Below are 13,827 nucleotides of genomic sequence, written 5' to 3' on the forward strand. Positions count from 1 at the left end.
GATTCCTTCTGTCCTTAAAAACTGTGACCTGGAAGATATAGGTTGAAATCCTTCTGTGTAACTGAATATATAAATATATGAATATATATATGCAAAACTAAGAAGAAATTAATTTCTTATTGGAACTGTAAGAGGGAAACTTCTAGCTTGCCTTGAATTTTCTAAAAAACAGTTTATTTTCAGTAAAACATGTTTTCAAAGAGCATTTTTTTCAGATATGGCTTCGATTTCAGTAAGTGGAGAATGGAAGTTATACATTATGGAGCATCTTTAATTGGAAGGGTTATTTAAATCTTCAGTTGCTGTCTTGATGAAGACACAACTTTAATACAGTATTACTGTTTCCTCTATAGGAGGTAATAATTAGAACTAAATAGAAAATTCAGGCAAGCAGTTCTTGGAACAGTGTGTGGGAGATTACAGGTACTGATTAGTCGTAGATTGTCTGGGTGGTAACAGTTCGGAATCGGTAATTAAAGCTTAAAATACCAACCAACACCACAATGAGTGATGTTACAAAGACTTGATCATGTGCAGCTGAGTATTACAAGGCTTCCCATGCTTGATGAAACTTAAGGCCCAGCGCTGTGAATTCTACCCCACTACCAGCTTCTTGAGAGAAAGTTCTCCTCTGCTACCTGACAGATACAGACTTCAGCCCTGAAACGCATCGTTCAGTATTAGTTCCAAAATGTATCTGCATTACAACTATTTATTTCTTTATTCCTAGTCATTGCCAGCACAGCTAGGATCCCTGCGTGTGTCTTGACTAGTTAGTGAAGTGAGCTCCCCATTGTTGTCAGTGATATAAGAATAGCCGTAATTGTGAAAAACTGTACTGTAACGTCATTCATTTTCTGGGCATGGAAGAAAGTGTTTAGGCAATGAATTGGTGTTTTTGAGATGATTAACAAAGGAGGAGTCCAAGGGCTATGCTTGAAATGTGCTTTCCTACTCACAGTCCTTCATGGTGTTTGCATTGATATTAACTGATACCATCTATATAATTTACAGGTATGGTCAATGAACATTGTATATAGCTTAGATAAACCAAGTAGAAACCAGAAAAGACATTAGAGAATGGGATGGAACACTGTGCTGTTAAATTCAAAAGTTGAAGGACATTAACAGCTTTTTTAGTTCTTAAGAAATAAGTCTAGTGGGAATTAAAACTGTCTTTGTAATTAGCCTATCTACTCTGTGTCTTTGTCTTGATTGGAGCAAACTTCAATTTCAGACTTGGCTGATTATGTATATGTTTGTAGTAACTTCCAGCTGAATTTGAAGAACAAGTACAAATATTTACTTACCTAGAAACAGTCTGAGTACCACAAAAAAGATTGAAAAAAATCTGAGAAAGTGTTTTTACTGCCAAGTGCTTTGATCTAGTATCATTGCATGTTAAATTGAAGCTTTTCTTATGCTCTACATTTACATTGATTTTATTTTCAATATGTTCAATATTTCAACAGTCAGTATTTCAATATTTTCAATATTGTAATTTAGTCAAGTCATCTACACATTAGAAAGGACTAATTTATATTTTTGTTAACTTCTGTTTTTATCAAGAATGGTTGTAGCTAAATATAAGCAATTTTTTCCATTCAAAAGTTGGTAAAGACGAACTAATTGGTACACTAGGAAAGTAAATTTTTTGGTTGTTTTTAAATGATTCATCTTCTGGATAAAACAGAGGCAGTATATCCGATCTGTCAGGACTTCACTATAACTGTCCTGTATAACTATTTGGTGTGGTACCCACTGGCAAATTACTTATTAAACTGAAGGAGATGGAACAACTGAGGATGGGTAAAAATCTAGAGGGTTGTGGCTTGCTTTGGAAAAGGATTAATTGACATGAGAGAGGTCTTCCAAGCTTCAAATCTATAGACCATTCTTGTTTTGTACTTAAATTTTTTTGGAGTAAGGTTTGCTGATGACATTGGGTCAGGAGATTACAGAGGATAATCAAGTTTTCTTGAAGAAAGAATTAGAGACTTGGGGTTTTAGACATGAGGTGAAACATAATAGTATGTAATAAACACGTATTACAGGGTGGTAACAAGTATTTTTAAGAAGGGAAATAATGGAGGTTTAAGACCTGCATGCATCACATCCACAAGAGTTGAGTCATGTAGACTGTGCAATCATAAAAGAGGCAAATGCAATCTTTGCATGCACACAACCAAATATTTTGAGAAAAGATGTGAAAATTCTAACTTTATTGTAAAGATACTTCATTGGGAATAACAATTATGGTTGTAATGATACGTACTCATCAGGTGAATTCAGTAAGTGCATAAAAAACCCTGCCATGTTGATATATAACACAATCTTACTGAATTAGACCTAGGGTGTTTCTTTTATTCTTTCATATTCTTTGGATGTTTCATACTCGTGTATACCTTTGTGTACAGACAACAGCAAACATAATAAACTGCTTATATAGATGAGTGCTATTGTTGCCAGTCATGAGAAGGTCTCCTATACGCTTCATAAAATGCTTTGAATATTCATTTACAGGAGAGGAAAACAATTACCTCAGTACTGTGAGTTATTTTTGTGTTTCTTAGTATAACACACACTGAACCCACAATTTATTTCTTCCACAACTAAACAATGCAAATCACACAACCAGTGTCAAATGGATGCTAAATTCACTGAAGTATTATTATAATACAGCAATTCTGTTCCATAGACTAGTGATACCAAGAATTCTGTGGCCAACACTGAGCAGAATGAACAGTGTGTCCTCTTGATGAAAAAACAAGAGTTGTTCCTAAATTGGATAGAACAATGCTGCAAGAATATATGCTATATTAACTCAAACTGCATTTAAAAATTTAAAATAGTAGTTCCTTTTGTATCTTCTCTATATATTCTCATAGGCTGGAAAAAAACAAGTATTTATTTTATGATCTAAGGGTTACCTATTTGCATTCCTCTTGTACCTACCAGTATTCATGCATTCCTTATGATAACAAGCTTCCCCCTCACTGCTCTTGTTACGAAACCTTTGAGCAGTGGAAGTAATACTGAATTACATGGGGTACTGGCTAGTCGGTAGTTTTAATGAAGGTGGAAATTAAGTTCACTCTAATTGATGACATTTGTATTTGGTTATATTTAATTGCTTTTTATCTTTTATTGTCTTTCCATTCCAGGATTTTCCTTTTTTTCTTTTCACCTTTATTGTTTCAAAATCTATTCCTTGAGGCCCATCTAATTATTCAGCTGTACCATAAGCTATTGTTAGTGCTACCTACAAACTTCCTGAATTTAAAGGATACTGTCTTTCCTCCCTTCATCCTGGCTTGTATTCATGACCCAAGCCCTTTTATTTTTCCTTTGGTTTTAGGTAGACTAGAAGGCCTTGAGAAACTTTAGTCTTCTCTCAGGCAACAATTACCATGGTGTTTGCTTGCAGTGACTCTTGCCTATTGTGACTCGTAGTTTGAAAAACAAAATGTAATGTGAATAAACACTTACTATCTTAATTTCTGTAATAGTAAAAATTATTTATAAATATTTCATGAAGTAAGAAAAATTACATAAATGTACTTTTAAGTGGTTTTTAAGCATAAGATGATGACTATCTAACAGGAGAGGAACCTTCTGGGATGTTGAGGTCCGAAGTCAATGGCTGAAGAAGCAACATACAATACATAAGTCAGTTTGCTACAAGGTGAAGCATAACTGTCAAAAGGTTATTTTTCAATTTAAAAACCTTATTTTTTCCATTAAAATATTATTTGGTGTTCTGTGCTGTAATACTATATAGTATTTGACTAGAAGTATTTGAATTTATAGTTTAAAATATGTAATTGGACTGTAAATGCTTTGGACTACATCAGACATTGTTAGTAAAATCATCTTATGTTTTTGAGCAAAGTGTATTTGGAAACTTAAAGGAGCTGAAACAAACAATATACAAAATAGTCTGATAATGCTCCAGGACATAACCAAACATAGGCAGTGAAAAGCTTAGTAACAGTTTTCTGCATCTATTTAGCATAAAAGGTGAGATAGCTGAAGCTGACGTGATGGCCTAGTAGCTGTACTTTTAATGTTTAGATGCCTTCAGTAAAGTTAGACTGCTAAAGTTCCTGAGGATGAACACAAGAACACTTTTTCCCCTATGTGTTTTAACTTAAAAATGAGCAACATTGTATACATCCTTTTGGAGTTCCCTCTTTTTCTTGCCCAAGATGCTCGTATCTCCTACTGTGATTAAGCTCTTGAATATAATTAATGCTATTACTGAATGGTCTTGATGGACCCCCCCCTTTTTTTTTTTTTTTGATAACATAGCCAGATAGTCAGCAATGGAGAGGTGGTGTGAGGGAGAAATCTATAGTAAGATTGGGGCGGTTAATGAGATTTTAGATCACACTTTCCATATAAATGATCACTTTCATTTTGTTAACCCATATATGCTTTCATGCCAGGAATATCTTAGGACAATAAATGTCACAAATTAATTCCATAATATGTGAGAACCACTTCTGAAGGTACATTTCTCAAAGCATAAAAGGCTTTGCTGCCCTAGAGTAGAAGTAATCCATGAGTTCTTTCTGTTCTATTTTAATGTAACCAGATTTTCAGGTCCTCTTAGGAAACTTTCTGCTGACTAATAGGTGAATTTTGCAATCCTGAACTAATATAAGTCTTGTTCCAGAGACATATTTTAATATATATCTCTACATTAATATATGTAACCCAGATAATTTCAATAGCATTTATTTATTTTAATTCATTGGCAACCAAACTATATGTGATATTGTTAGGATTGACGTGTAGGGCCAATGAAGCTGAATAGACTGTGGTAATTTTATAGCACTGACATTTTTTTATTACAGCACTCTGGCATTAATTCATTGGTGAATATACTTTATATATTGAAATTCTACACAAAGTTACGTGCAAAATGTAGTCCTTTCATATGTCAGTATGCTGCCTATGGCTGTAATTATGGCAATGTGCACACATCACGTTAATAACATGGAGGAAGTCTGCAATACCACAGGATTCTCTTCTATTTGCTGTAATTGCTGCGATTAGTAAAAGGGCAGAGAACACATTTGCTTAGTCTATCAAAACAAGTTATACAGTGTTTAAGAAATAAGAGTTATATAGCTGCATTTCTCAGTAACCTGTGAAGTTCAGCAAATGCCTACATGCTCTCCCATTCTGCTGTGCAAATAAAATGAAGCTGTTAGTCAGGTTGGTAGAGCTCATAGGAATGTCCTTGTCATCTCAGAGTGAGCTGTCTAAAGAGTTTTCCTATTCCTACGTAATTTATTCACTGATCTTTCAAAAACCAGTAAATTGCAGAGTGCAGTTATTGGTGGCATTTGTGAATGGGCAACTTGCTTTTGTTCTTGCAGCAGATGCGTAGGTGGGAGAAAAAAGAAGATAAGCTGCAGAAAGTCTTACTGGTTCACTTAAAATTAAAACCAAATAAATAAAAATCCTGTAACCAAAGAGGGCTTGTTGCATGTGGTTATCATGTTCCATGTCTGGTTATGTCACTTGGAAATTCCTTTCACTCCTGCTCACGAAGAATGGAAGTTAGGATATTAGTTACTATATGAGCTTTCTAAGTCATAAAAGATTGCATTTGTGTGGAGACAAAATTTTATATCCAGTTGTCTGAGATCATAATCCAATCATAAAATGAAAATGCAAGTTTTGATAAATTCCCATTTTTATTACTCTTCTTTTTATCTTATTTCTTCTATTTCTTATTTTCCTGGGTCATGTACCTATGCCTGTCAGCCATCAGTGACTCTCTTGCAGTTACCCTTATCCCACCATGGCAACTGTTCAAACTGATTAAAAATAATTGAATATCTATGAAAATTCTTGAGCTCAGATCTTTGTGTGACCGTGCCAAGGTCCTTAACTAAGTGTAAAATAAAATTCTATAAAAAGCAAACATTTTCTTATATAATCAGGACATTCATCATGCCTCTGGATTTGCGATACATAGTGTGCCATCATCATGTTAGTATGGTGAGCTGCCTCAGTTTGAGTTACCATGGTTCTCCAGTTCCTCTGAGAGATCCTTTCTTCCATGCAAATTGTCATTCTACAGTAAACAGTCACTGGATGATGAGCATTCTGCGTGGACCCTTTTTTCCTCTTTATTAAATGTCAACAAAAGACATGCAATCAAATTTGAGCCAAAATGGCAGAGATTTACAACACATGAGATAACAATAGTGGTAGGTGGTTCGGGAGGTTTTAAGACATTAAACTGTAGCAGTTTTTTCTTTCTGTTGCTGTTTATCTCAGCAACATTCTAATAGGCATTTAACTACACAGTTCTGTTGTTGTCACTGTCCCATTTTATCAGTTGGCTCAGCATCAGATGGGTGGGTAGTAGGGGAATAATGCTACTACAGAAGGGTTTGAAAAAAGGACTTAGCAATTGGTGCTAGCAACTACTTCAAAAGTAGTAATTCAAGTCTGTGTAGACAGAAAAATTGTATAACAGCAGCATGTCTGAAAGCACAGGTGGTGCCCCAGTGTCAGGGGTAAGAGCGGAGGTTGAGTCTTGAGTCTCTATCAGTGATTTTGCTACCACTGAGAAACTCATTTACAAGCCAGAGGAGGTTTGCAACACTTAGTCTTAAGAAAGGAAATTTTTTCCTCTTTCAAATCAGCCATAGTACCTTGTACAAATTATTTGCTTTTTTAATACACTGAAAGTCATCTTTTATTACTGTCACTCTAACATAAACGTTAATGTAAGATATAGCCTGTATTGTGGAAATCTCTCAGCAGCTTTCAATAGTTATAAATCATCAAATGCATCTTTAAATATATAAAACATCAAATTATACACAGATAAAACTATTCTGTGTTTGTTTGGAGATTGAGCAATCCCCAGAATTAAATGCTGGAAGATATTCTCTCATTAACTGAGGAATTATTTTTATTAGTGGAACAAATCTGGATGTAGTTAGCTTTGTTTCACAGAGTAAATTCTAAAACTCTAGAAGAGAGGCACATTATCATGTGTTTCTGCTTTTCAGTCATTCATATAAAAATAAATTTTTGAGATTAAAATTCCCTTAATTCTTGTTTGCATAAAGTTGCATATTTGGCAATGTTGGTTTGATAAATATATTTGTAATTTATGAAGTAAGACAAAAGGTATTTTGGTACAAATCTGAGGGGTGGTTTTTGTACTTGAATTTCTAATAATAGGATTGATATTTAAAATGCTCAGCCTTGATCACGTAAGAGCTTGTACATATTTCCATGTACTTGTACGTTTTGGTTTTGAGAACATTTGTTTAGATTTTGCACTTCACTCAAGCTGGTGTGGTCAGTTAATTTTATTTTTTTTATAGTCAGTATCGGTTTCCAGTTCTCAGCCTTATTAGGAAAAGGCCGTACCCTTTCGGCTCACCACCTTGTAGGAAACATTACTGGCATTTTAGAACTCAGGGGTTTGTTAGTTTAGCTTTAAAGAGAATTATGACTTTTTTATTACTACAGGCTTACTGCTTCACAGGAATTGTCGAGCCGACTGAGATGCTAACTCTTCATTACCACACTGAAGGTGTGGAAGATGGGAGAAAGATATGACTGCTGTACCTGTTGCTGTGGATATGTCATGACAGCTTTCACTATCTTCCAGTGCAATAGTAATGTAATGGCATGGTGACGTAAATGTCAACTCTGTAACAGCATCCCTCTGGAAAGTCTGAGGGGGAGTAAGTTTTTTTCACTGCATTTGGAGTTATCCTGGCTTTTTTACTCGGTGCAAACGTGGCACAGAGTAAGTGGGAATGAAAGAGTCTGTTCTCTATGGACAGTGTTTCCCAAAGGAACCTACCATTCTTCTATGGAGTTGCTTGAAAAGATTTCTATTTTTATTCTGTTCTCATATTTTCAAAAAGAAGTAATGTTTAGATGAAAGAAAAAAAGAAATTTTTTTTTTGTAAAATTGCTCAGATAATGTGGTAATGCAGAGAACAGAGTGTTTGCATGTACTGTCCATTGTGAAGTACATTCTTCAGTGGATTTTATACATCTTGCACTGCTAAAATAAAGTAGACACTGTTTACATAAAATGATAACTACTAAAATATGTGAAATACATTCAGCAACGTGTTGCTTAGAACTTGCCAAGAAGAACATGTTCTAATTCCTGTCCACCTCCATTGTTACCTTAAGAGCAGCTCTCTCCATAGCAACTGAAAACTTTTCAAGGCAGCAATAAACTAATCCTCTCCAGCTTCCAGAGCACCATCAAGGAATTTTAAAAACATTGGACTTCTAGCAGCTAAATACTTCTGAGGATTCAGAAGGCCACAAAGCTAGATACACAAGCATTCCTTTTCCCTTCAGAAGGTAAGAAAATATCGTTTAGAAAAACAGTACATCTTCGTAACAATTTTACATATTCCTAACTTCTAACAATAACATGTATCTGAACACCGAAAGATTTCCTAAAGTCTAAAAACATACTAACCTTATCTGAGTGAATGCCAATTTGAATTCAATAGTTCTTTTTTCATTGTAAATACTCTGTTAGCAGCATTTCCTTTAAAATAAGACACGCATATCATACTGCACTTAAAATAAGCTTAACATATGTGTGGCTGTTTAACACGTGCATTGTCATCTGAAAATGTGTGTCGCTGCCAGCATCTGCTCACCAATAAAATGAAAACCTCTGTGGAAAAAAGAAGTGAAACTCTTATGTTTCTGGGGCTTTGATATTGAGATAGACTATTGCTAAAGCAGAGGCAATGGTGTATTAGGAAGGATAGTGACAAGACAGATTTACAGTACAAATGCCTTTTGCACCGAGAGTTAAGAAGTTAAACCTGTTGCTTCTCATGTGTTTGTTTATTCACTGAGTTGTGTGAATGAAATTGACCACAATTTTTTAACCCTCATCTGATCATAAAATATCACTAATTTTTAAGTACATACTGTTCGTTCTTGTCTTGTGTTTTGTAGCTGGAGTTCAGTAATGTTGGTAAACTATTTTGAAAATAAAATGTGCTCTATATCATTGTCATGTGGCATAATTACTGCACTTTCTATCAGTTAGACTAGTAATCTTTATTTACAGCTGGTTTTGCTACTAAACCCCAATTTTATAATGGGATGAAAGTGAAAGCTATGATATTTTCCTGTTCTTATTGAAGAGGATTATTAGTGAATGCAATAATATAACACTGAAATGAAAACCATACTCTTTCCTTTTATGAGGAGGGAAGGGCACTTTGAGTCAACCTCTTGCTGGTAATTCTACAGAAGTTTTAAGGCCATGGTTGTCTTAGTTTCCTGCTGTTCTGGGCTGTAAAGCCCTTACAGGCTCCCTGTTGTTCAAAAACAGCTTGTCACTGCAAATCAGCTTAGCCGACCAATTAATAAATCCTTTCAAACATATTGCATTCACACTAATTAAAGGGTTGGGGTTTTTTTTCCCCTTTTACCATTCAGATCCCTCAGGTTTCAAGTTTAAGCTGTGAAGTGCAAACAAGAATCCAACATTCGGTGCAGATCACGCACTGCAGGAAGAGGAGATGTGTTTTCTGACGAAGCATCCAGCTCTTGGGGTGGTATGTTCCGCTTTCCTATTCAGCGTGCTCATTGCTGAAGGACAGTCTGGGGAAGAGCATGGGCAGGATGGCAGCTATGCTCCCAGCCGAGGCTATCTGATGGAAGTTTTACGCGTTCTTTCAGCTGACAACACTGAGCTCCACATGAACCACTCACAAGAACTGGTCAAAATGTTACTGGAGAGAGCTGAGTGCCCACAGCGGATTTATGGCATGCAAGAGGATTGTAACCTGGTTAGTGCTTCAATTAATGAGGGATATCTTTACAGGACCGTCAGTGAGTTCTAAAATTATTTATTAGAGTGATAGTCTCCTGAAAACAAAACCTAAAAATGTGAAAGACATGTTGTTGCAGCAAAAAAAGTCCTGCTTTAATAATCTAATTCTGAACTATTAATATTTATTGTTTGAGCTCATGAAGAGATATTCCAAACATGACAGACATTCCTTAAAAACTCCATGCTTCAGTCACGCAACACTAACAATTTTCCTTTAAAACTTGTCAGGTGTTTATCTTCCAACAAGGATTTTTCTACTTTACCCTGATCTAACTATAAAAGCATGAGCTTGAGTTTGGGACACAGGATTTCCACTGTGGAAAGACATAGGTAATAACTGGGGACAAGTTTGGCCACTTTATTTTTGTTCTGGATTTTAATTCCTAAAAATAAAACCCAGACAGGTTTGTCTCAGATTTATATGCCACTTCACTGAAATATTCAAGATTTATGGGAAGATTTTGGTAGGCAGTACAGGTCAAGGAAAATCAAAGGCAGAAAAATGAACCTACGAATCCAAATAGAAACTGGAAATAGTCCAGGGTACATCTTCATAGAAGGTTTGGTTGTCTAGATGAGTTGAGAATATTTTCATAACTGATTCCTGATTTGACAAAAATAGGAACAAGTGTAATAAGATTGTAGGTTCTGGTAGGACAGATTTGGTGGTAAGTGAGCAACGTAGCTGAAAGGGACTAGAAAATTCTTGTCAGTCTTGGCTTTGGTTAACGTTACTGTAGCTCTGGCATTGTTTAGTGACCTACACACAGCAGAGTGTCACTTTGTATCAGAATTATTAGCAGGATGATAAAGGTGAATGCTTTCACAATATACTATTTTTAGCAATCTCCCTGGCCAATGAAAAGGAGATAATTTTCTCCTATGCAGTAGACAACTTCTCACTTAACTGGCCCTTTCTGCAATTTTCCTGCCTGTTTTCCCCTAAACGGGTGCTTTTTATAATGGAGATTATACAGTTTTTTCTCTTTGCACATATGGGCAATGGATATGTACCAGATATGCACCCAGGTCAAAAGATGAGAATATATAAATAGTAATGGGTATAGAGTCCTATATTTCACTAAACAGGGCTTTAGGCCTTCTTGTTTTCTCTTTGTTTTGCCTCTCTGGACTGCTGTACTTTTTCTTGTATTTGTGGATAGCACACCCACTGCGTTCTTGGATAGAAGAAATCTAAGTGAAACTTAGATGGGGCTTACTTTGGTCAGGACTTCCACTCTGTTTAGACTTCATGGAAATTTCTTGTGGAAAGACTCTGAGGACTTTCAGTGTTTTAATACATCCAGTGTTGACTGTGTCAGCAACACTGCACACATCCTGCACTGCCAGTGCCACATGAACACAGTTATATATAGAAGATCCATGAGAGACAGCATCTTCAGTTACATGAAGCCAACATGGGACTGTGCTGAAGTCTTCCACACGATTTAGCAAGATTTGGTAAATCAAGATAACAAAAACTGTGCGAGAAGCACTATCCTTCAAGGTCATCAAAACTTGAAACAGAATGGCCCACCTTAGCTTGGCATTTTCTTTCCATACATGTTGGGAATAACTAATTGACTTCAGATTCCACTTTCCTTTCTAAATCCAGGATTCCAGTCATACTGGACTTAGTTTTCAGATTTTTTTTTTTAATTTACTTTGAATGATGTCTCCAATGGGTATTTAAAACCAGTGAAATTTAACAGGCTTCTAGACCCCTTTTTTCTTACGTATTCACCCCAAGACTCTTTGGGCAGGGGCTGGCAACTATTGAATGGAGTTGGACAGTTTCTCTTAAGCACACAAAAGTAATATATTTCTTGCACTGGTTAAGATATTTTTTTCTAAATTCTGGCCCTTAAACAAAAGAAACTCAGGGTTCAGTGTCAAGGTTCAAAGGTGGCACTTTTTTTTTTATAGCAAATAAGCATTTCTAAACCAAGGCCATGCAGATATTTATGCCAGTAAAATATTATTAACAGCAAAATAACCAGTGATGAAGAGAGTTGTATTGTCTTCATATCTCCTCAAGGGTTGTTCTCTGTGGGCTACCCATATACTGTGGAGTAACTGCACCTTTTACAACAGACCTGCTTCCTTTCAATTAGCAATTTCCTTTTTGGTCATCTTCCTTGCAGTAAGAAATAACAGCCTCACTGATTACAGTTTATCCTCACTGGGTTTTGAAATGCTGTAGAAGCCTTTGAAAATCTTCCACTGCAGGCAGTATGCTTGTTCTATTACTACTGAGTGTTTGAAAAGGCTGGTTGACTAACTTGTGGTCTTTTGGGATAGAAAACAGAATAGCTGTATTCTTCCTACCCAAAATACTAATGCTCAGAGATATGCATTATAAAAAATTAGAATTATAGATCTTGGTAGACAAAGTAGGCAGGGCACAGTGGATTGATCACACTGTAATCTAGTTTATTTAACAGTATAAATATTTAATTTGTCAATTACTATCACAGTTCTCTCTTTTTTAGATTATTTGTGAGAATTTTTGTTAGAATTATTTCTATTAAAAAGTAGCAGCTCTCTCAATTCTTCCAAGGAATATTGGCTTCTGAACACAACGTGTGTTTGATTCTACTCAAATTCTGTGTAGGAAAATGAATTAAAAAAAAGTGAGCCACACTGACCAACACATCGTGCTTGTAGCCACAAACGATTGAGTCTGACAAACTAGGTTCTGTCTGGATTCATGAATTTATTAGAGAAGTTTTGATCCTCCCATAGTACTTTCATGTGTTGCAGTTTCTTCTCTGAAATGTAGAGTCTGGCTGCTCTACCATAATAGTTGAGATTAGTTGACACACCTGTAACATGCTTGGAAAGGAGCCAGTTGGAGAAAAAACAGCTACATAATTAATTACAATAGTTACAGAACCACTTAAAGAAAGATTCTTTTTTCTGTTGTTCAGTATCTAATTTCCCATAGCCTGACACAGAGCTCTATTAGTCTTCTGGTCTAATTTTAAAGGCTAACTTCTGCTTGAGCTGGCAAAAGTTTCTGAAAAGTGTCTATGTATCAAGAAAAATTGTGAAGTTTATATATAGAAAAATGTTAATAAAAACCTGTGTTCATATAGAAAGCCTTCACAGGGTGAATATATCATTTCAGTCCCTCTTGAAATACATTTGGAGGACTAAATTGTGTCGAGATATTGTGATGGCTCTCTGCACTGCACCAAATTGTTCCAGTTAACAGAATTCATTGAGAAAAAGTAGAAACCCTGTATGATTGCAGGGTCAATTAAGTCTCTTAACAGTGCATTGAATATGATATAACTTCTGTTTACAAACCCTGAATTAACTATGGTCTTTGTCTTATAATATGGACACATATGGAATTCACAAGTGAAAATTGCTTTAAATTGAGAAAGAGTAGATTTAGATTAGACATAAGGAAGAAATTCTTCACAGAGAGGGTGGTGAGGCACTGGAACAAGTTGCCCAGAGAAGCTGTGGGTGCACCCTCCCTGCAAGTGTTCAAGGCCAGGCTGGATGTGGCTTTGAGCAACCTGGTCTAGTGGAAGGTGTCCCTGCCCATGGCAGGGGGGTTGGAACTAGATGGTCTTTAAGGTCCCTTCCAACCCAAACCATTCTATGATTCTATATGAGTAGCCCTTGCCCTTATCTAATATATTTATAACCAGAAATAAAATCTGCTGAAGTCCGTGGAAGACTTTCAGTTCTCTACAGCTATCAATCAGTCATGTTTTGCAGTAAATCCTAAATCCCTTGGATAATTGACTTTTTTTAAAAACCACCAGGGACTGGGGGGAAAAAAATAAATCCAACCCAAAACCAGGGTGTGATCTTGCAGCCATAGAACACCAATGGATTACCTGCAGTCTCCTCCTGCTGTTCCATCAACCTGTGTCCGTGCAGGCTTAGGTTCCATCCCTTAAATATAAGAGTTGAATTATCCTACTCTCCTCTGTAAGTGT

The 13,827-nt window shown here is 35.9% G+C and overlaps 1 protein-coding gene across 1 annotated transcript in view; it reads left to right on the plus strand.

Moving 5' to 3' along the window:
- Nucleotides 1-8,186: 8,186 nt before the first annotated feature.
- The window catches only part of SLC39A12 (solute carrier family 39 (zinc transporter), member 12), a 33,485-nt gene continuing 27,844 nt past the window's right edge, over nucleotides 8,187-13,827 (plus strand). Inside the window, exons 1-2 of the mRNA XM_010161143.1 lie at nucleotides 8,187-8,367; nucleotides 9,472-9,824. Of these exons, the coding sequence (XP_010159445.1) occupies nucleotides 9,555-9,824 (270 nt within the window). The 5' untranslated portion in view covers nucleotides 8,187-8,367; nucleotides 9,472-9,554. The remainder of the gene's footprint in view (nucleotides 8,368-9,471; nucleotides 9,825-13,827) is intronic.

This window comes from Eurypyga helias, unplaced genomic scaffold (assembly GCF_000690775.1).
Source record: "Eurypyga helias isolate BGI_N326 unplaced genomic scaffold, ASM69077v1 scaffold15861, whole genome shotgun sequence".
In the NCBI taxonomy this organism is placed as follows: domain Eukaryota; kingdom Metazoa; phylum Chordata; class Aves; order Eurypygiformes; family Eurypygidae; genus Eurypyga; species Eurypyga helias.